Here is a 24313-nt window from a genome sequence, read left to right on the forward strand (position 1 = left end):
CCGTCTGTGTAGGATTTTTCTAGTCCATGGTCCAAGTGCCTTCAGAGTTCTTAATTCCGTGCTGGGGACTGAAGCCCAGGTGAGGTCCCTCACGTCAGCTCACACACTGCCTGAGGGAGCTGCATCCAAAGCTCCACAATCCAGCCCACGGTTCTCTCCCCCCTTACATCGTTTTTCACCTCATGGTTTGAATTCTAATATTTATGACACGTGATATTTAGGTGTGTCTTTTTGTAATAATAATAATAATTTTTAAAAAGCCTCTTTTGTTTAAACATGCAGGATCTGCTACGTATCTGAGGACTGGCTGTGCAAGTATACTTACAAGTAGACTTCCCGTGGGTTTTCTCACAATTCGGACAATGGTAGATGTCGATATCTGGTGCCTCTTCTTCTTCAACACCCACACAGCTGGAATATACAAAGGCAAATATTACATTAGCTCGAGCCCACCTCCAAACATGCAAAGCACACAATTAATAATAAAAAAACCAACCCCCAATAAGGCATGCTTTTATTATGCAGCTATGCTGATTGCTGACAGCTCCATCAAAGCAAAGCTCTGGTGATTTTTACACCAGTACAGTGAGACTGGATTTCTGGAGAATACATTCCTGATGTGGCGCTCCTAAAGGTGTCCCTCAGAAGCCCACTACCACCATGGACCTCCATAAATATGTGGCAAAGACTACCAAAGAAAATTTTTTTCCCAGGAAGACCATTTTGTATCTTTGCAGAGTTCTCCAAGCAGCATCCCACATAAACCTAATTAACAAAACACATCTTCTTCACTGAGCATGTACGGACAGCTGCTAGGCACCAATTCTTGGCAAGGCAGACCATATGCAAGACTTCTATAGGCTCCATCTCTATTACAATATAGGATGAGGAGGAAGAGAAGACACATAGCTCAGAGCACTGCTGGCTGCCGAGAAGATGGGTTGTACCATGGCAGCTGCTTAGAACACCCACCGAGATTCTTTTGGATGGCACAACGTACGCAACAACCCAGGTCAGCCTGCGGACACACCGACGGCACCGCAGAGCTGGGCAAAACCAAACCCAAGCTGCAAAGGAATGAAGCACCCAAGGTAAGGCATTGCTGCGCAGTGGAAGCCCTGAGTAGCCAGATGAACAGCCAAACTCCAGAATGGTGCTGCTCCTCCCGACGGAGGGAAGGCAGACAGGATCCCGATCCCGCACCCGCTTGCTCGGTGGGAAGGGGTCCAGGCTGCAAGGAGCGTTTCCCACACAGAAAACAAAGATCCAGCTGGGTGCTGTGAGACACAGCCTCCTGCCATGACTCCATGAGAGCTCAGCGAGGCACTAGGAGCCACGGGGGCAACCAAGGGAGCTTCACCTCAGCCACCCGCACAAACAAGGCTAGATCCCACTGCAATAAGAGCACTCCTGGAGTTTCTCTTCTTCACAGCCTGAAAGGCCTTCTCAGTGTCCTTCAGTCAGCAGGAACCACCAATACACCTCTCCTGCTTGGGCATGGGACATGGCCAGGCCGTCTCCATGCCTATGGCAGCATTCGGCCTCCTAACACCTGCCAGCAGGGCAAAGCGGCCATTAGCGCATGAATTCATATGAATTCAGAGTTTTTAGGTGCTGGCTCCGACCCAGAGAAAGCAAAGGAGAAGGTGTCTGCTCCTCTCCCACTGGCAAGGCAACAGGAGGCATCAGCATCAGCTCTTTCAAGAGACTCACAGAATCTCTCAAACCATTTTCACTGGGTTCAAGCTCTCTAGGGCAATACCACAGTGACCCAAATGACAACTAAGTTAAACAATTAGAGAAATTGGATACACCAGTAATTACTAAACATGATGGTCTAGACGCAGGAAGGAAGTCCTGGTTGCTGGCAGATGGGAAGGTGCCTGGCCAAAGGAAGGACAATGCATGGCCATGCATGGCCACCTCTGCAATGCTTTTTGAAGCCCTGCAGGTCGCCACTGCTGTGAACCATCTCCCTGGCTCAATGGAGCTCAGCACTCTCGTGATGGCCTCAGTGGGGATGGGCACGTCAACACCTGCACGCTCAGGGCAGGGGAAGAAATTGCTAAAACACACTATGGCCCTCTCTGCGTTCAAAGTTGGGCTTGAAACCACATTTGAATCCAAGGCACACGGCAATGTATAACTGTACAAACCACTGATCTACTTGTTCTTAGACAAGAGCGTCAACAAAACCCATACTGAGTCTGCAACCAAGCCGGAAAAAGCCACCCTAGCTTTAGAAGATATGGAAACAAATCTTCTTTACAACTGTTGTAAATGTTTTGTCAAAATGCAATTCTGCCAGGAACCATAGTGGATATTTTCATCCTGCTGCAGCTGCCAGCGTTTGTATGGAACCCAGCTCCCTCCAAAGCAGAGAGTACAGGGTGAGAGAAGTTTTGCAAAGCCACAGAAATTCTAATTTCCATGAGTTCAGGCTCTGAACAGGCTGGTAAAGAGGACATTAGTTCTGAATCGTGTAAAAGTAACTGCAGATTGGGCTGACGGTTTTTTTATTAAACAGTTACTTGAAAAAATACCAAATTATTTGGTCTCCCTGGGCAGACAGTATGGAAAACTGAAGAGTAAGTTTACAGACAGGAAAAACCATCACAACAATCCAGTCCTCAGAGTCTGGCAGTAAAATACCAGATTAAGCAGCAGAAAATTTAAACAAACCCTAGCAGATTAGAGCACGCATAAGAGAATGTAGAGGATTCCTCTACCCATAAAGCTGGGTCAGCTGCTTATGCCACCGGATTCAGCTTGTTAAGCTTAGTAAAGGTATGGATTAGGTTCTGTACTAGGGCTTGAAAAGTCTATATTTAGCTAAACTAAGGAGATGAGATCCTTGGGCGCTGCCTGGATTGCCGTAGGAGGAGGTACCAAAAGCTACTGCAATGGGCGAAGGCTTCAGTGCGGTGGGAGCTATTGTTCTGAGAGCAAGTGAAAATATTTAACTAGAACAAAGTGGAAAAGTAAAAATAACTGACCTCAAACTCAAACAGGCCTCTAAAAGATGCAGTCAACTTTTCCAACTACAACAAGGCTTTTGAACAGGGTTTGGCCATTTACAGCTACTCATGGGCAGAAGCCGCTATCCTCACTGTATATGAAACTGGGAGTGAACTCTCCAAGAGATCACTCTATTGAAATGCCTCAGGTCATCTTTAACCAAAATATGAACCAGTTCCACTTTATGCCCCTTTCCCCAACTAATAGCACTTGACTTGCTGGGTATTTCCATCAACAGAACTATTATTGGGCTTCCGCATGAATGTAGGCATCCAACATTGAATTCCCATAGTTAAAGACAGACTGGGAGGGACAGCCCCTCAAGAACATCCCAGAACAAGAACATGCCAGAAGAGGAACAAGCATTTCTTGCAGGTGTACTGGGTTTATGTGGCAAAGTTTTGGTAGTGGGGGGGCCATCAGCTCCACAGCAGCAACCAACCTCTGGGTTGGTCTCCAGAGCACTTGCCCTTGTGGATGAGAACCAGGAGATTGCCAGCCTTGGCAAAAGCCAGTGCAGACTCCTGAAGTGGTCTCCCGCCTGATTTACAAATGTATTTTTTTTTCTCAGAGTGGTTAATTAACAATAGAATAGAATCAAAGCATTTCTCTAGCTGGAGAAAACCAAGTCATCTATAGCAGTCATAAAAAAGAAAACCAAGTCATCTATAGTCCTTCCCCTCAATGACCCAAAATTGAGCACAAATGGTGCTTTGTGTTCTGCACCTTTTTTTCATGAGAATGCTCCACTTTGGTCCCTCCAGTTTCTTTTTTCAGCCCCATTTGCCAGAAAGAAACACAAACCGAAAGAAGACTCGAGCCAAGTGTTTGCCCCCCTACTCCAACCAGCCGGGTTGGGTCCGAGAGCAGCCTCCAGCCACCAGCCCCACCACAGCCAGCCCCACATGGATCTGTCAGTATGAGCCCAGGACGTGCTACCAGCCACAGAGAAGGACTAGCAAAAGTTCTCAGTAGTTTCCGTGATTATTCAGACCCACTGATGAGACAAAATCGGACAGAAGAGGTTCAGCAAAGGAGCTGCACGGCGCTGCTAGAACAGAAGGACAGGCAGGGCCCAGGAGCAGGAGGCAAAGCTGGAAGTGGCTTTGTGGACAACAGCGTGAGATTTATTGGCTTCATTTCTGCCAACAGCACCGGAATCCGTTTCACAAAGACCACAGACACCCCAAAACAGTGCGCTGACATACCAGCAAAATCCCACTCTGCTTCAAGAACTCACAAACCACACAGTACAGCATCTTACAACTGTGAGAGATTGCTAAACCCGTCCTCCTGGTCACACAGCAAGGGCACGTCATGGCTATTGGTGAGTTCCTGCTCGGAGGTGTGAGCAGGTACAAAGTGGGCGTCCTCCAGCGATGTGTCTCATAGAATCACACAATGCAGGGTTGGAAGGGACCTCAAAGACCATCCAGTGCCACCCCACATGCCCTGGGCAGGGACACCTCCCACCAGACCAGGTTGCTCCAAGCCCCCTCCAACCTGGCCTTGAACCCCTCCAGGGATGGGGCAGCCACAGCTCCTCTGGGCAACCTGGGCCAGGCTCTCACCACCCTCACACCAAAGAAGTTCTTCCTGACATCTCATCAAATCTCCCCTCTTTCAGTGTAAAACCGGTCCCCCTCCTCCTATGGTTCCCTCTGTGATCAAGAGTCCCTCCCCAGCTTTCCTGCAGCCCCTTTAGGGCTCCAAGGTCTTCTCTTCTCTGGGCTGAACCCCCCAAACTCTCTCAGCCTGTGCTCACAGCAGAGGGGCTCCAGCCCTCCCAGCATCTCCCTGGCCTTGTCTGGCCCTGTTCCAACAGGTCCATGTCCCCTTGCACTGAGGACTCCAAAGCTGGATGCAGTTCTCCAGGTGGGGTCCCATGAGAGCAGAGTACAGGGGGAGAACTATCTCCTTCGCCCTACTGGTCGACCTACTGTGTGACAATGAAGGCATGTGGCAGGACCAAACACGTCCTTCTTGGGGAAAACATCAGGTTCCTAAAGCAAGCTGGAAGGAGAAAACTTTTACTTGGTGAAGGATAATGAACTGAGGAAAGAGAACTCTCCCTGGACATCCCACCAAGCCTCACACCCGCTGTCCCATCAGCATTATCCCTTGGTGAGAGGTGGCAGCTTCGTGCCGTGCCAGCTGGGAGATGGGGATGGAGCTGGTGTGGAGGGCAGGGATGCGGGATGCAGGAGCATCAGCCTCATGGCAGCCAGCATGCACCCCTCCACCCAAAGAAAACATTCTGCTCCACTGATAGAAAACTTACTCCACCTTTTTGCCCAAACACGGTAAAGATGGTATTAAGAGATTAATTATTGTGCATGCAAGAGTATCTTTTTGGAATGATCTAAAGCAACTTAATGGTTGATTTTTTAAATGGTATTTAAGTGATTTAACTCAGGTTGAGGCAGTGTAAAACTAATTTGATAATGAGATAAAAGTGAAACATTATTACTCATTTCAACATTTGAATTTCACCAACTGCTATAGGAAGAAAAAAGTAAAGCCTTTGATATTGCAGCTGTTTAAGCTGATAGATCACACATTTCACAGTGACTTAAATGAGAATTAGCCCAAACAGAAGCATTTGCAGTCAGAGGCTACAAATTACATTTTTATTAGAAACTCTGCCCTTTGCCACTTGAAAACTGAATTGCTTCTGTGTTCACAATGAAGAGATGTTCAGATTTCAGTATTCGGAAATTTAACAAAGTTAAAAAATTTTTTATGTAGGCAACAATAATAAAAAGTGCATGAATCAGAACTGGATTTACAGCATGAATGTTTACAAGGACCTTGATTTTTCATCTTCAATGTGATGACATTTTAAGTAATTTTAGGAGAAAAACCAACTCGAGTAGTATCCGTTCTATCAAAACCATGGAATCTCCATTATCAACCAGCAGAGAAGTATAAAAAAATATTAAAAAATAAAACAACCAAGCAAAATGCTATTTGATGGGAAAGAAAGTAAAATCTAGAATACATAAATAGAGCCGAAGGAAAAATAAGCCTAACTTCTGAAAACAAGCCAAAGCCATATATTTTATCTGCTGCTGAGCAGCACCCATCAAACAACCCAAACACGAAATATAAGCTCTTCAGAGAACTGGGTTTGTGAGCAAGGCTGCCGGTCAGCACAGATGGGAATGCCAGAGGCTCCCCAGGATGCTCGGCACCTTCATGGTTCCAGAGAGTGATCACAGAATCATAGAATGATCGAGGTTGGAAGGGACCTTTGGGATCTCTGAGTCCAACCATCAACCCAGCACTGCCCAAACTCACCACTAACCCATGTCCCTCAACACCATGTCTGCCCGGCTTTTAAATACCTCTGGGGATGGCAACCCACCTCTTCCCTGGGCAGCCTGTTCCAAGGCTTGATAACCCTTTCAGTGTAAACATTTTTCCCAATATCCATTCTAAACATCGCCTGGGACAACTTGAGGCCGTTTCCTCTTGTCCCACCATCTGTTCCTTGGGAGAAGAGACCAACCCCCCTTGGCTACACCCTCCTTTCAGGGAGTTGTAGAGAGCGATAAGGTCTGCCCTCAGCCTCCTTTTTGCCAGACATGGTGCTGAGGCACATGGTCTTATGGTGGTTTTGGCAGTGTTGGGTTGATGGTTGGACTCAATGATCCAAAAGGTCCCTTCCAACCTTGACCATTCTGTGATTCTATGATTCCCAAGCAGCAAGCGGCTGCTCCACCCCAGCACGCAAGGATAAAGCATCAAAGCCCCGGGTGGGACGGCCATCCCAGCACAGAAGAGGCATTCACAGCACTTTTATAGGTAATAAAGGCCATAATCAGTAGTTAACCTGAGCTCATCCCTATCCCTTAACAACAGGTATAATTTCTTGACGTGTCATTTATCACACGTTGCACAATAATGCTCTTCCTTAACAACAGGGTGTCATTTTTAAGGAAAGTACCCAGCCAGGTTCAGAAGCCTCCACCACCTGAAAAAAGCTACAGGTACTGGGGGAAAATCAGGGCTTCCCAGCAGCAGAGAGCCTCATGCTTCACATTTTGATGCCAGGCCAATGTTAAGTGAGAGCAGCTTCTTCTGTCCACATCCAGCATCCAGAATCGCCTCAGCCAGCACTGAGGACACGAGGGATGTTAAGGAAAGACAAGAAAAGGAAAAGAAAGAAGCCGTTCCAAGAGCAGTGAAACGAGCAGTTCCTTGGATTCGAGTCTCGTGTGCCATTGTGTGGTGGCTGTGACGGGGTGAACCCTGACCAGGGCTTTCCCATGCCTGCTCTCTGATGTCTAGGGAGCAAACAGACAAGCCTTTTCCTAAGCAGAAGCATTTGTCTCATCTAATCAGCACCTATTTTCTCAAAACATACAGGGATTTTTGAGACCTCAAGCCTTCTGTCAGATACAGTTAAAGCTAAACAGCGAGTTCCAAAGTCATTGGGAGAACAGCAAGACACATGGGTCCATGTCACTTCAGCAGGAGACTCGGGAGCAGGCAATGGCAGGAGAAAACTCTTGTGCACTGGCCGGGGACATGTGCCAGTGTCCAGTACATGGGACTCATTGAATTAGGGCCCAAATGAGAGATAACCCCAGCCAGTACGTCACGTCCTCTTACAGAAGCTCACCCTCAGTGTGTTAGAAACATAAATTTAGAGGGAAACCCCAACTTTCTCTGTGTGGTTCCCTTCAGGAGCAGAGTAGCTTCAGCAACGCGCAAGGGAAGACAAATCAGCACGGTTCATCAGGCTGTTGGGACTGCCCTTAATCTCCACTACATTACCTCACTTCTTTGACTCAACTTCTCCACCTGTACCGCAGTAATGTAAATACCTGCCTGACAGCCTGGCAGGCTGCTGCAGTATAATTAACAAACATTTGCTGGGTGCTTTGAAGATGACAATCCCTCTGCAAGTGCCGGGTTGTGCTACCTACACACAGAGCTTTAGACGCATTGCTTTAGAGGTTTATCTCTGCTGTCCATAAATTCTCCTGTGGGAATTTACAAATACATGTTTTCCTTCTGACATCATCCCTTCCTTCACAAATCCACGTATTCTCACAGGCATTTGTTAAACTAAAATTTACACTCAGGTTTCCACAATTCTGGGCCCAGCAGTGGGACTTATTGTGGACTTGAAACACGAAGAATTAGCCTCCTCTGGCTTCTAAAAATGTTGAAGGGAATTTGTCTCAGTTTTGACCACCTTCCTTCAATGTGAAGAGGCAGGAGGAAGAAGCAGGAGAAGGTGCAGGCACTACAGCCAGCAGAGACCATCCCTTGGTGCCCTCATGCTGTCTCAGGGACACTAACCATGGACATAGGACTTTGAACTGTGCCTTAGCGGGGAAACGTCCCCACAGCAATTACCACCAGGCTACAAACAGTACACACAGGCTACACCAGGAACACTGTGCTACCTAGGACAAGTATTCAGCTTACTCAAGCACCACCCGCACTTCTGGATAGTTGCCATGTCCATAAAAACCACAACCTGGTCTGGTGGTTGGAACTGGGTGGTCTTTAAGGTCTCTTCCAATCCAAACCATTCTATGACTCTATGAAAATCATTCAAATACTTGAGGGCAGGGGGCATGATGGGATGGTGGCATGAAACGGGGAAGTACAAGTGATGGCGTCTTTCCTCCTGAGATACACTGCTCCTTTGATGAGAACAGCCTGGTCCCACCACCCCTCCCAGCACCCAGAGAGGGCCGTGCTGTCCCAGGGGCACGGGGTGGGATTATCTCCATTCCTACCTTATTTACTATTTGGGAATTCTTTGGGGCATGGGGGTGATGCCTGCTCTTTTTGATGTTTGCAAGCGTACTGGAAGTTAATCACTTGCTTATAAAGTAGGTGCCTTTTCCTTTTAAAAAGAGGAAGAGAGTAAATCTGTTTGTTCCAGCCTGGTTGAGAAATGCAAACAGGACTGAATTACGACAAGGAGCTGCTCTCTGCTCCTTCATCCTCACTCCTCAGCCCATTGTATAAGTTTTGCTGTCTTGGATAAACTTTGCCCTTTAGTTGACTGAACCATATTTTGCCTTTTTTTTTTTTTTCCAACTGGTTTGCAGTCGTGGTATGCAGCAGAGAATTAGCCCTTTGGGAGAGAGCATGAATTACTTGACCTCTATAAAACTATTTGTAAAAGTGAGTGGAATTGGGACCTCCCTGAAAAACAAACGTTACAGCCAACTGAGCCAGCTGTAGAATATGGTTTTAATTGCAAATGGCCGAGGGACTTCATGGATGTCACTGGCCAGTGCAGGTGCTTGGCACCTCCTGGATTAAGAGACAAAAATCTGCCCTATTTCTGGTGTGAAGACCCTCTCTCTGTACTATACAGGCATTCGAGCATAGGTTCCACCTACGTGTTTATCCCAGGGCCATATCTGCCAGGGTCTCAACATAAATCTCTCAAGCCCCAGTGACGAGAAATGATCAGCTGCTTGGGACGGGGGTTTGCTGCTCTCCCTGAAAGCTGCTCCCACACCAAGCTCTCCAGGGGGTGAAAACCACAGGCAGAGTTTTAAAAACAGAGGTTGAACATTTTTTCAGAAGGTGAACCCCGAAGTGCAAGGAACACTAAAATAAAAGTAAGCAGAGGAACAAAATGCAGACATCAAGAACTCGAATTACACACAGAGAATTACAGATTTTATGTCATCAACAATACCCAGATTGTTCAAGCCTGAGTCATAAAACAAGTTTTAAAACACCTGAAACAAATCACATTTAGCAACTGAGGCTATTATTATAGGATATGTTCCCCCAAGGTAAAATAGTTTTGTCTCTATTACACTGAACACCATTAATGATAATCCATCCTCAGCTGCTATTTTTGCCAGCAGGTTAGTTGTTGTGGAAAAAGACATCCTGTTTTTTGAACGTGTTCTATCTGATCCGCTCCCTGACGTCTCCAGTGATTTCTGTAATCTCAAGACATTACAAAGGAAACAAAAGTTTAGATCCTTCTGCAGAGATTACTATTTTTACATGGTTGCATTGCTGCTATTCATAGGCATAAAATGCCAAACTTCCACAGTGGCTCAGATGCATAAAACTCATTTTCAGCCTCTACCTATGTTCAAAACACAGTGAGGGAGATTCTTTTAAGTTGACAGTAAGAAGATGAGTCCTTAATATACGTTGTGTACATTGCACGCTACGTCACTACTTCACCTTAGGGAGGAACACGTTGGAAGAAAAATTGTAATTTTTCACCCCATAAGAAGCAGTAAAAAGTGATATAAAAAAAAAGGGGGGGTGGGGTGGGCGGAAGGAAGGTTTTGTTGCCTTGAAGGAAGTGGCTGAGTGAAGCTGAAGAAAGGGGTGTGATTTTTAAAAGCCTCCCTGAAGCAGCTTGGAAGGCCAGGACCGATTTTCACTCGTGGTGTTCCCTCCCAGAAGCCCCAGAGCCATGCGTTAGTGACTGATATTCCCATTAGAGCATGACCTGCCCAAAGCGTTTGATGCTTCCTAACAGCAGTGAGCTCCACCATCCAGCCATCCCACCACGGCTCTCCATCCCTCCCTCTCGCTCCCGGCCCCTTCCAGCCTCTGCAGAGCCAAGTTCCTTGGAAAGCAGCACAGCTTTGGCTGCATTTTCCTTTCCTTCAACTCTGCAGTTCTATGTCAACCATGAGCCAGACTCTGGATGCTGTTCTAGTCTTTCTGGGCTGCTCCCGGGGCACAGAGGACCAAACAATTGCCCTAATTGCTCAGCTGGGAATTACTGCAGCCCAGGGGAAGGAGTGCCTGGGTGCCACAGGACCTGCCTGCCTTACCTAATTTCATATCAGGGAACAAAAGCGCTCAATAACGGACCAAACACAAGGCTAATTTAATTTCCCTTTCTTAAAAAACAGACAGTTGTCCCAGATGGAGTAATGCAGAGAACAACGACCTTCACGTATTTAACATATGGAGAGAGGACTGGAGCCCTGCTGAGCTGTACAAAAACATGGCTTTATCTCTTTTAATATCATGTTTAGCTAATGTAATTAATTCAAAGTGGTCTCCCAACTTTTGCTGGTTTGTGGAGTCCTATATATTTTCCTGATGTCCCCCGCAGAGCAAATTTAAGCCTACTGACATCAGGCCCATTTTCCTTAGATCAAAAGTCTGTTAAAAATGGACAATGATTTCAAGGGGTCCCTGGAACATGCTGAAGTAGAAGACACTTTTTTTCTGATACCTGGAGAAACTCAAAAAGATACTAAACAGTCTAGGCTTTGGCCAGCCAAGTTTATAAGAAAGCAAGAGGAACTTAAAAGCTGTTTGAGTTAAGAAGAGCCATCAGTGATTACAACTGGCACGTTCATTAAGGCCCAGACGGTGCACGGTGATGTTGGTGTCTGAACACGACAATGTCAGTGTGCCCTCGACTGCTCAATCTGCACATTCACCACGGTGCTAACACCACCCCGTCGGAGAATAAAATTGACTTGTCCAAATGAATCCTTAGTAATTATCAACAATCCATCCCATTTACTCGACAGCAGCTTGATGGTTGTCAACAACTTGATGGTATTACAACCCGAGATGATAATATCATTTTCTCCCTTAACAAACCATCCGGATTTGAAGTTAATAACTTCTCTGCATTAGTTTTATTGCAGACTGTTTTCCTGGTTCCTTTATTGCAGCAGCTGCCTGGGATCTGAACAGAGGTCGCTGTGCCGTCCACCCCTTCCTCCTGGCCTGTGATTTCTCCTTTCTGTGCCAAATTCCTCCCTGGCAAGAGCCGGCCAACAATCCTGTTCTCACCCAGCTACCGAGAGAGCCTCCAGGACGAGCTGAGAGAGTATTTTACAGACATCAACTTGCACAATAATTCTATTTTCCTGGTGCTGTATTTAGCCCCACACTGGGCTCAGAAACCACAAATCTTTACATGAGGTGTTTAGTGTCGGGGAAGCTCACAGAAAAAAACAGATTCTAGATTTATGGTTGGGACTATCCCCAGAAAAGGCATTTTTAACTCGTAAACTAGAGGTTTTGCACAACCCGGATCTAAGACTACACCAAGGAGTTACGCTTGTGTAATCATGATACACACAGAGACTTTATGACCTGCAGAACATCTTTGTGCTGTAGCTCCCAGGTGAAGCTACCTGAGGTCCTCCTGACCTCCTCCATGGATGCTGCATTTCAAGACAAGAGCTTCTACTGTCACTTCTCTGCTAAGGCTGGAACCGAATGACTCTTGGCTGTGTTCACCGGGCGCCACACAGCTTCTTCAACTGCTGGAATGACACAGCACCATCGGCAAAGGCCCTGGCCAGACCCATAGAACCTCCTCCACCAGAGCCATCCTGCGCCAAGCCCTGCCCCAAGGCTCTTGGGGAGGTGGGGCAGCCAGATGGCTGCGGCTGCAAGGGTGGAAGAAGGGGGGAAACCACAGCCCCCTTATCTCCCCAGCAGAATGGCAGCCGGCCCCACGCAGCTGCAGCACCCGCCGTGCCCGAGGGGCACCAGAGTCCTTTGCCCGGCCAGCCATCAGGAGCTCGGCCGGCCTCCTGCACCCTGGGACCTGCAGTTCTGTCCCCTCCAGGAGCAATGACAAACCATAACCAGTGCCAAAATAACCTCTGGAAAGCGAGCACTGTTTATTTAAAATACACCTCCCTCCAAACCGACTTCACACCCATCTTTCTCCTAACTGTTCCTAGCCTAGAGTGGTCTCCAAGAAGCCTTCTCACTATGTAACTTGAAAGCCACCGCTGTTCCATTCTTAACAAGGTGTTTCAATGGGTTTAAAGTTCTTTTGATCTCCAAGTCCCCAGCCGAGAGAAGGACCCTGTGAGCAAACAGCTCGCCTCTTGTTTGTCACGGGTGCACTGGGGTGTGCCAGGGTGTCCTGGGTTACCTTCCACAGCCTTCTCTGAGGCTGAACCGGTACAGCTGCTAAAAAACACTCATAACCCAGTAACTTCTCACTTATTCATACAGTTGTTAAAAGTCACTATTAATAAATCAATGCAGATCCTCTTCTCATCTGCCACAGTTTGGTCAAACCAACCAGGATACATTTAACTTTGAATATTGAACATGTTCAACATAACTGTTCAAAGTCTATCAGTCTTTGAAGCTATTCTGGAAAGTAAGGAGCTTGAAGAATCGCTGTTCTTTGAATATTTGACTATTTTTTAGTATTCACCAAAAAGGTTAAGCTCAGCTTTTGCAGCACCTACAATAACATTGGACACAATTCCTTTGCAAGTGGGTACCAACCCAACCCAGGACCCTGTGCACCTACACGGGGCTCCAGGCTGTGGAGGAGCCTCTGCTACTGCTGCTCACCTTGGGACTCAAACTGGCCAATCTGCAACTGTCGCTGGGGACCTTTTGGACACTTCAGCCTGGCTGGGGTGCAGATGGACAGAAGTCACTCCTGGGGGTCTGAAAAGCTCTCTTTTCATGCTCTGAAAAGCTTGGACTCCTGGTGACACAGCTAAGTTTCTGGATTCCCAAAGGCTAACCCGTTTCCTTCCTCACAGTACCCAGGAACCCCAGTATTTCATCAGGAAAATAACCTTTTTTTACAGATGGATGTTCAGTAAATTGTAGGCAGCGATACAAACACTGTGGGTGTGCTTCCAGAGAAACAACAATCTTTATCACGACCAGCATTCAAAGCCACCTATTGAAAATAAAACTCAATGCCGTGTCACAGGTGTCTCCGTGCTCATTTCAAGGTGCTACAGGTCACTAATCACTGCTTTGATTTTCAAAGCATTCCCCTTAAAAAGGCAAGAAATTCACCAAGAAAACTGCTGGTGGTCTTTCCTTAGGTGGGCAGGTCAATGAATCACAGAATGCTATGGGGTTGGAAGGGACCTCTGGAGATCATCTAGTCCAACCCCCCTGCCAGAGCAGGTCCACCCAGAGCAGGTTGCACAGGAACTTGTCCAGGCAGGTTTTGAATGTCTCCAGAGAAGGAGACTCCAACACCTCTCTGGGCAGCCTCTGCCAGGGCTCTGCCACCCTCACAGGAAAGAAGTTCCTCCTCATGTTTAGGTGGAACTTCTTACATTCAAGTTTATGCCCACTTCCTCTTGTCCTGCCTCTGGGCACCAGTGAAAAAAGACTGGCCCCATCCTCTTGACACCCACCCTTTAAGTATTTATAGGTGTTGATCAGATCCCCCCTCATCCTTCTCTTCTCCAGACTAAAAAGGCCCGAGTCCCTCAGCTTCTCCTCATACAAGAGATGCTCCAGGCCCCTCATCATCTTTGTAGCCCTGCTGGGGCTACAAATCATTTTGCGGGGCAGCCCATGGTGACTCAGTTTGGACTCTGGTACTTCTCCAAAACCACTGGCTTTGCTATTAGGAAGGGGTGGCCAGGAACAGTCACAGCCTGGGATGTCACCCCCTGCCACTAAACCCCTGAGCAGCGCCTGAGCTCTGCACTCCATGAGAACCAAGAGACACAATTCTGCTTTTCTGAAGCAGCCATAAATAGGTCACACGAGAGGCAGAGATCTAATCTCACTCTCGCTTTAAGCATGACATGTAAATTTACAAGACAAAAACAGCACCAAAGAGGCAGGAAGCCCATGTAGGAGACAAAATTTTAACATCAGTAAACTGTGAAACATCTTTACTGCACATTTCCTGATCCCGCAACGAAAATGGCGATGCATACGAAGAATTTGAGATGTGCATTTCCTCTGCCTCCCAGAGGTTCCACAGGTTCCTCTGCCACAGTTCCACAGAAACAACACATTGCCAATTTACCAAAAAGGTGCTCAGTTAAAATGCTTTGCAAAATGTAAATTCACCCAAAAAAATTTAATCATCTGAGCCAATTTCTGCTCTTCTAGGCATATGGGAGCTGAATTTGGATCTGCCTATGTCTTATTAATAGAAAGAAAGCTAAATATGAATAATGAATTAAAAGGGGGAAAAACACCTGTACTGAGAGAAGTTAAAATCATGGTAGTAATCCTGAGGCTGGTTTTCAGATCTACACAGACCTACCCCAAGTTTTCTCAGGACTGAATGTTATTTTGTGTCAAATACCTTTTTGCTGGGTTTCAGAGGAAGTTGGATCTTAATGTTCAAGCCTTTTCCTTCAGTTTAGCTTCTAATTAAGTTGTATTGTTTTATTATTATATATATAATTTTTTTTAATTCACTACAAGGCACTCTAGTTTCCAGAACAAAACTCTATAAACTTGGATCCTCTGACATCAATAGTGGAACTTGTGAAATTTATCACTGAACCTATCAGAATTCAAAAAAAACCCCAACCACCTCTATACCTATGCACCACTAGAGACAGAGATACGTCCACACATGTATAAACCTACACAGACAGACATAAAGAACATTTTAATGTAATCACAGTTTTAAGTAGACTCCATGAAGTCCACCAGAGAATTATTTACTACTGATTTTGTCCAGGAGATGCTCAGAGGATACCGCATGTGAGAGGAACCCAAGAGTCTAAGATTGTACATGTAGATGACACAGGACTACTCCCACTCGCTCAAACATGTATGGAGCTGCATCGCTGGCAAGGCTTGGTGGCAGAAGACATAAGCCCAACACATTGCCTCTCATTTTCAATCAGTAAGACTGGAAATATTAGCAGCACGCAGAGCTCACAGCATAAGACTAATGCGAGCTGCAGTCTGGGGGCAGAGATTGACACAGCAGAAGTGGCCGACAGAGGAGATCTAAGGACACAGCATCAGATCCACCAGTTATTGACAAACTCCACCTGTGCTCAAGCAGTTCCTTCAGCACATACTCACCGCTGAGTTCAAACAGAAGCCGAAATCTGGTTCTGTAAGGGAATTTTAGACAATCTGAGCCTTCAATTACAGCATTTTTCTACCGAGCTGCGCTTGTACGAGGCATAACTCTCCAAGTGGCAATGCTTAGGCCTTTATTCAAAGTTCAGCCATGCTCCCCCACCCCTTAAATAACTGTACAGCAGGATCTGGATAAGGATGGTGAAAGTTCTCACTGCGCTGAGTAAGAAGTGGCTAAATATTGCAGATCATCATCGTATTTGAGGGGGGGAAATGAGTCTGCAGCACAGTCATTCACCCAGCCTGGACTAGCGGAAAGCCTGGCCACTGTGGTGTCACCCACAGCCCGTTGAAGCCCATGCAATGAGTCAGCTGCGATGCCCACCACACCCTAAGCCTCCTGTAAGAGGGCGATTTGTGAGGGTCACAGGGGTCCATGTAGGTCTATGCTGCCCCTCTGTTAACATAACGTACCCCTATGGCTCTTTGGATCGCAAATACCTGTCACTGCCATCACCTGAATTCCTGTAACTTCATTGAAACACAGCTCATGATGACAAAGGTTTTTAAGGAGTGAGTGGACCATACACCTTCTGTGTGTGTTGAAATCAATGCCTGTGGAGGAGATCTGACAGCTGGTGATTCTTCAAATCAAGCAGTTTTGGTACCAGCACACAATTCAATGATAAAAGCAGAGATGTGCACCATCAACACTTTTCCAGATCCACCAAGAACACAATTATGTCTTCCTTCAGTCCTCATTTTTGTGCCTTGACGAACCACTGTGGTCATTTCTGGAGCTGATTAAAGGAGGTCTGGTCTTGATCCAGACAACTGAGACCAAAACAAAGCTGAGGGTCCAACTGCAAGACTGAAACCTTAGAGTGAAAGCTCCTCAAAGCAAGCTGTGCCCCAGCAAGAGCCATGCCTGTGGGCAGGTCCCCACCAGGCACCTGCCACCTGCACCATGGCCACACTCCCTTCCGAACAGTCTCTTCCCCAATTACAAACATGTGTGGCTGCTGATTCTCTGCTTTGCCTTGTTATAAATAATAAGGTTATGTCTTCTTCATACATCTTTTGATTTTTTTCCTTTGGGAGACTTGCGGGTTTTAATGGCATATTTGCCAACCTTGTCCGTATAAATGAGGATGTTCATTAAATTAATGTTAAACGATGAGCATTATAATTAGGATACATTTAAAATGCAGCACATCTAAATTAAAGACTGTCCAAGATGCTCTCTTTTTCATTAAGATATAATTCGAAGGAGGCTTACTGTTGAGTATAAAATGAGTATTTTTCAACAACCTCTTCCGAGATGTATGGACCAAAAAAATACACCACGCACTGGCTCTTTCCAGTTGACAGTTTTTCACACACTCTGGGGTATGACGTCTTTCATTAGTTATTATATTAATATTGACTTCACTGTGTAATTTTTTGCCACCTATTGGAGTAAAGAGAGCATGGAAAACACAGCAACACGGAACAGCGGGACTGCATCCAAAGAACAGAGCTGGGATTTTGGGAAGCAAAACTGCTGAGAAGCTGCCCAGGTTACAGCCCTTGTAGTTGATTTCATTTCCTTAGGAGCAGCAGCTCATTGAGGACTCCTCAGTCAGAGACACCACCCTGGAGGAGGTATCAGCTAAGGTAGACCTAAGTGCACTGGAGACATAGCTTCAAGCCAAGGGCCAAATTCCTTCCTAGAGCATCCTTTGTGTTGTCCCATGGAGACACCTCAGGAGGCTACCAAGCCATCCGTGCTTGCCATTTTAAGCCAGACCCTCCACAGCTGTGGGGCTCACTGAGCAGAAAACAGAAAATCCATGGCAGACTGGAGAAGCCTGTCCAGCTCTTCCAGTTCCTCCCACCGACAGAGAACACTGTCATAAGAACAGACCAACCACAAATAAATTTAGGCTGAGAAGGTTTCTAAATAGGGGGGGGAGTGAAAAGTGCCAGAGGAGGCTCCCTTCCCCCTTGTTATTTTATATCAAATCAAAATTCTATTTCATCTCACTATAATTTAAAATAATTAAAGGCTTTAGTGCTTGACCCCACTGTTAAGTCACACAGTTCCAGCTGACTGCAGTGTCTGTCATCTGGGCAACATCAAAGGCGACACCTTGAAGAGGTCACCTTTGCCAGAGCCAACACGGGGAGAAAGGCTTATGCAATTTTTTGCACAGCAACATATTCCCATCTATCTCCAAAATTTATCTTCTTTCTGTGACAAACGGATAGCCAGATTCCCACTCTGTTCTCTCTGTTCTCAGACACACCAGGCTGCCAGGTAGGACCACGCTAATGGAAATCAAAGGACTCATCCAAATCCAGCTGGGGTCAGAATTTACATTTCACCACTTCACAGTTTCTTTCCCTAATTCGTGCCCTAGTTAAGAAGTTTGTCCTTGAGTTTCTTTGCTTGACTGTTGCCATCTGGCCTTGTCCTCTGCCAGTGCCAGCTCAGGTCCAACCCTTCACCCAGAACTTGCATTGGGTGCAGGACATCTGTGGGGACAGCCTGTTACTGTGCCATGGACTCACCGCTGAAATGAGGGCTCTGCTAAACACAGCCTGTTTGCCAGGGAAGCTGCTTGGCCCTGGGTGATTTCAGCTGTTTGGAGTCCTACAGAATCATGGAATGGTTTGGCTGGAAGGGACCTTAAAGTCCCCCCAGTGCCACCCCCTGCCCTGTGCAGGGACACCCCCCACCAGACCAGGTTGCTCCAAGCCCCCTCCAACCTGGCCTTGAACCCCTCCAGGGATGGGGCAGCCACAGCTGCTCTGGGCAACCTGGGCCAGGCTCTCACCACCCTCCCACCAAACAAGTTCTTCCCCACAGCTCAGCTCCATCTCCCCTCTTTCAGGGTCAAACCCTTCCCCCTCCTCCTAGGGCTCCCCTCCCTGATTAAGGGATCCTGCCCATCTCTCCTGTAGGCCCCAAATATCTTGCTCTGCCCCTTCTCCTCACTGGATTTCCCAAAAGCAGATGGGAAATAAGCCAAGAGGGAAGGGAAGAGAGAAGCAGGCTGTGGTAAAAAGCAGGAACAAACCAAAACCCAAGGAAAAAATTGCAAAGCTAGAGCGAATTAAACCCAAAAGGTCAAGAAGTACATTAAACAAATGACACACAAATAACCTTCCTCTCAAAATCAACCCCTTATTTTTCAATTTATTCCCTGTGTGACTTAACTGAAAGAAGTAGCACTGGTCCACAAAAGAATCTGGCCACACACAGTAATAAAACATGCGTTTTTTTCCAGGAGATGAGGAAATTGCAGGGAGCCCGGTGGTGCTCACCCCGACCCGGTGGCTGGGAAGGGTTACAAAGCCCACGGTGCCAGCTGGGAGACCCCACCACAACCCCAGAGCTCAAAAGCACCACTTTGTACCCCACCTCTGCAAGAAAAGTTGATGAGGGCACAGAGCTCCCCACTTTTTGGTGTGAGCTGATAGCCTGCAGGTGTGAAAAAAGAACTAGTACACACACATGGTTTCTCCCCGTTTCTTGCTTTCTCTCCCTGCTCCTTTCACCAGTCACCTTCTATTCTTCACATACGGTTTCCATTTCATCTGCAACTGATGTGCCAGGTGTGAGCTCATGACCGCAAAGCAGCCACCAGCCAAGACGGTTTGACTCAGCGGGGCAGCATCTCAGTTCCTCTCTTACAAAATATGAAGAAATACACACCCCAACAGACCACTTCTGGCTCTCTGCAGAAGAATACAAAAGCAAATCCACACAAGTGGGCTGCACAGCTGCAGCGCATGGTGCCCTCCCCAAAACTCATCTCCATCCTGGTGGCACTCAGGTCTGTGACCCTCACAGCATCCCCTCCACGCAGCAGCCCGTGCAGGGCTCCTGGCCCAGCAGTCAGATGCAACCACCTCAGTAACAGCAACGTGACCAGAACCAGTGAGGACAATCTGAACTACCTTTGAAATAAGCAAAAGTGGCCTGTCCCAAACTCTGTTGGATCCATAGGAATTTCTCACTACAATAAATAGGTTGGTATTACCTAAAATATCAGATAACAGGCCCACAGACCAGCAACAGCATGATCACCTAAAATGTGATCGCTTGTCATAAATGTTCCCAGATGCAACTTTTCACATCTATTAAAATCTGCGTTAAGCAATACAGAAGAATATAGCACGAAAACCCCACACGTACTTGTACCTCTAACAGTGAAAAAAGGCTGATATCTCTGTATTTGTTCTCTCGGTGAGCTTCCCTGTGTGTTAGAGACAGAAATGGCAGCGAAATACAATATTTATTAATCAAACTTGCTATCTTCACAATCACTAAATCAGCTTCCATAACCGTAACACGGGGATGGGTCCCTTCCAGTTCTGATCAGACCCTAGAGAAGCACAAGCACTGCAGAACTAGGGTTAAAGCAGTAAGAAACTCAATTCCCACGTGTGTCTCTGCAGTGTATTTTGGTTTGTTCGGTAAAAGAGCTTAACACTTGTCCACAAGCATCCCATGATACAGAAATGTTCTCCCACTCTGGAATCTCTGAGAGCACCAAAGTGTATCTGTTTACTTCTGCAACCACCAAGTTGTGCCTCCTGCATCAACACAACCTACTTGTTTACAGACAGGACGGCACATGCTGTTTGAATCTAGGTTTTGCCATCTCTACCTATATAAAACCTATATACCTATATAAAACCTATATACCTATATAAAAAAAAATATTTCTGCCTTTGTCTCCTACACATTGACCAAGTCATTCTTGTTGGCAGCAGTGATGCATATAATCTTCCAGGGAACACAGAAAGAGGAAGGAAAAAACCACTATGGAAGAGAAAAATGGTCTCATCTGCACTGAAATGGCCAGGAACTATGGAGATCCGCATTAACGTGCCTAAGTCATCTTCACAAAATGATGTTAACATCTTGTGTTTGTGCCACTTGGCCCAACACCCTCAACCTCAGCTGGAGAGAGATGCAAGGCTGTAAAAAGGAGAGAGTGCACATATTTGTAGGGTCTGATAAAGCTCTTCTCACACTTCAGTAGAGGTTCCTCAGTTGGGACCTACAACCACCAGCAGATACCAAGGACCTTTGCAATGTAAGACTTTACACCCTGCTACGCATGTGGAGCTTGAGCAGACACAACCCAGCTCCCAGGAACGACAGAGCAGGAAAGAGCACTCAAGAAAATACTTTTGAGAGAGTAACTATGCCTGAAGTAGAGCATTTTGCCCTGGAGTCTGAAGAGTGTTTTCTGTTGTCTACGGAGAAGAGGAAACTCTTCTGAGGACAGGTCATTTCATGCAATTCAGCCATTTTGGAGGATGGCTGACCCCTTCTGCTTGGTCATGAGGACACCAGCACTTCACAGTCCTTAACAAAGTACGCAGCTTTGGTGTCTGTCACCAGTTCACTGCAGGGACAAGGCTGAGATTCAGCTCATAGGCACGATGCCTTCAAACCTGTCATGCTCCCAGGATGCTCCTAATAAAAGCCTCCTGTCAGCAGAATAACTTAATCCCACTAAATTTCTTGATGGCTGAGATCTAAAAAATAGGGTAAATACTGAAGTTTTCCCACTGAAGTCACCAAGAGCTTCACATGAGTAAAGTGTGTTTCCAAGCTGAGTACAAGTCCTGAGGCTCAGTCTGGATTTAAACTCTGCCATTTTAGTGGCAATAAATCAAAAAGTGGAGTCAAGCATAAAATCGTCCTTTCCCCTTCCTTCCCCAGGCTCCCAGCTCACTACCAGGCTACGCCAACAACGCTCCAGAGAGCTGCAAACTCCCCGTCCATTTCCACACACACGCATACCATCACAGGATGATATGGGGTTGGAATGGACCTCTGGAGATCATCTAGTGCAACCCCCCTGCCAGAGCAGGTCCACCCAGAGCAGGTTGCACAGGAACTTGTCCAGGCAGGTTTTGAATGTCTCCAGAGAAGGAGACTCCAACACCTCTCTGGGCAGCCTCTGCCAGGGCTCTGCCACCCTCACAGGAAAGAAGTTCCTCCTCATGTTTAGGTGGAACTTCTTACATTCAAGTTTGTGCCCACTTCCTCTTGTCCTGCCTCTGGGCACCAGTGAAAAAAGACTGGCCCCATCCTCTTGACACCCACCCTTTAAGTATTTTTAAGCATTGGTCAGATCCCCCCTCAGTCTTCTCTTCTCTCACTCCATAACATCTGTACAAAATCACGTGCTGGGTTGATCAGAGAAAATCATCTCTTATCAGCTGCAAATGATCAAGTGATGGAGAGGGTTCTCCAACAGAGAGTCAAGTGCAACAGTACACAAAAAATCTATAGCAATGTTCTCATTTTCACATACACTTGGGACACCACAGCCTAAATCCTGCCCAGTGCAGAAGGGGTTAAGAAAGGGAATTGTCTTGGGGGAAAAAATGTATCCTTGCTTTATTGCACGTCCAAGAAAATTCCATTATATTAGTGTCTCAGCACTTCTTCTTCCTCACTCAGCACTCCATAACATCTGTACAAAATCACGTGCTGGGTTGATCAGAGAAAATCATCTCTTATCAGCTGCAAATGATCAAGTGATGGAGAGGGTTCTCCAACAGAGAGTCAAGTGCAACAGTACACAAAAAATCTATAGCAATGTTCTCATTTTCACATACACTTGGGACACCACAGCCTAAATCCTGCCCAGTGCAGAAGGGGTTAAGAAAGGGAATTGTCTTGGGGGAAAAAATGTATCCTTGCTTTATTGCACGTCCAAGAAAATTCCATTATATTAGTGTCTCAGCACTTCTTCTTCCTCACTCAGTGGCTCACCTCTGCTATTCACCATTGCTCCCTTCAAAGCGCCGCGATGCAGCTGATATGAAAGTTACTGTCAAAAGAGTCTTGTATTAGAGCCACGTAACAAAACCAGCACAAACTGTTCTCCACAAGCCTTCGCTTGTTTTCATTAATATGACACCTTCTGTGTGAGCACAGGTCTAAAATGCTTTAGAAAAGCCTCTATTAATTAGCAAGTGCATTTTCCTCCTCAGCAAAAACAAACCAGTGTTGTCATATAAATGAAATATTACGTATCTTGGAAAAAAGGAAATGAATCAAACATAAATAAATAACATTTCCAGATCACAGCAATGTGAAGTTACTGCACAATCAAAATCCCTGCCAGCATCATCCTGATAACTGGCCTACCTACAACTGGTATGTGCCAGCAGGAAGAATATGTTCCAAAGCTGAAAGTCAGAAACTCAATAATCAGCAAAAACCACTGTTCAGCTTCTTAAGACCCCATGGAGAGGTGACAGTCTGAAGGTTTACTATAACATGTCACGCATCCACAATGGATGGATGCAAGACCCCCCGGACTACCATGATGGACTCTAGTGGACAACTGATCTGAACAAGAACCTGGCAGACACCAGCCCAGCACCAGCAGCAGATGCTACTGGGAAGGACACTTGATTCACCCTCAGGCTGTCCTCCCTATCCCCAGGATACAAAGACAAAAAGCATCTCTAGCAGAGATGCCACCCTCAGGAGCAGCAGGGTAGGCAGGTCACTCTCCTGGGACAGCCCCGAGGTTGCCCATAAGGACAGGAGGCAGAAGGGACACCAAATGCCAGGCTGGAAGCCAGAAGCGAGGGGTGGGAGCTGGGGTCAGCCCACCCACTGTCCCTGTGATGTAGCCCTGAAACAGAAAACAATTTAAGTACCATCCTCTCGCCCTCTGTGATTCCAGGAGTTAACTTGTAACAATAAGCACATCAATGAAATAAGCCATTATGTAAAAGCCTTACAAATCCACCGCAGTTTTACTACAACCCTGGTGGTTCATTTCTCCTTACAAGAGGGACGTTGCTGTGAACGCTCCTGCAGCCCTGCCCTGTCCCCACGGCACAACCAGCCACACACCACCCACAACTCAGTGAAACACCTGCCATGCTGGCCTGCTGTGAACTCACATCTGCAATCCCGTAGCCCCTCAGTGATTCTTCATTTCATAGCTCCTCCAAAAGCCACAACGCTCGGAGAACATGGTTCCCGGGCACTGCGACTGCACCGGCTCCAGCCCTGAGCGCGCCGGGGCTCAGCTGGATGAGAAGACCCTGGACGTTGCCCCCCACGTTTGGGGTGCCCCTTCTGCTGCTCATGGGGGAGCATTTACCCAGCTCTGGGCTGCCAGGGCGGGCAGGGGCTAGATCTTAGCAGGGTGTGGGTAACCAGGGTGGCTGGAAGGTCTCCATTAGGACCCTGCAATGCGTCCCAGAGTAACTTGCTGGTTTTGGTAGAGAGTAGGGAAAACTCCTGTTTTCGGAGGCTCTGCCAAGTGATTGAGAGCCACCCGTGAATTTAAAGGCAAAGTCCAGATAGCTGGAAAAAAAAATGGAAAAATAAACATTAAGACACTTGCCAGCCGAAACACTGAACCATAATGCAGTGCTATTTACTTATAAAAACAATGTACCTTATGCAAACCATGCCTGATAGAATTATTAACAAGATTATTTCCACGTGGAAAAGCTATTTTACATTCCTGCCTCCCCAGGGGTAAGC

At 46.7% G+C, this 24313-nt stretch overlaps 1 protein-coding gene across 1 annotated transcript in view; it reads right to left on the bottom strand.

The window, feature by feature from the left end:
* PHF2 (PHD finger protein 2) overlaps nt 1–1100 on the bottom strand; it is a 44957-nt gene extending 43857 nt beyond the window's left edge. Inside the window, exons 1-2 of the mRNA XM_014951528.1 lie at nt 1087–1100; nt 326–453 (exon numbers count right to left, since the gene is read on the bottom strand). Of these exons, the coding sequence (XP_014807014.1) occupies nt 326–453; nt 1087–1100 (142 nt within the window). The remainder of the gene's footprint in view (nt 1–325; nt 454–1086) is intronic.
* Between the last annotated feature and the right edge of the window lie 23213 nt (nt 1101–24313).

This window comes from Calidris pugnax, unplaced genomic scaffold (genome assembly GCF_001431845.1).
Source record: "Calidris pugnax isolate Ruff unplaced genomic scaffold, ASM143184v1 scaffold203, whole genome shotgun sequence".
NCBI lineage: Eukaryota > Metazoa > Chordata > Aves > Charadriiformes > Scolopacidae > Calidris > Calidris pugnax.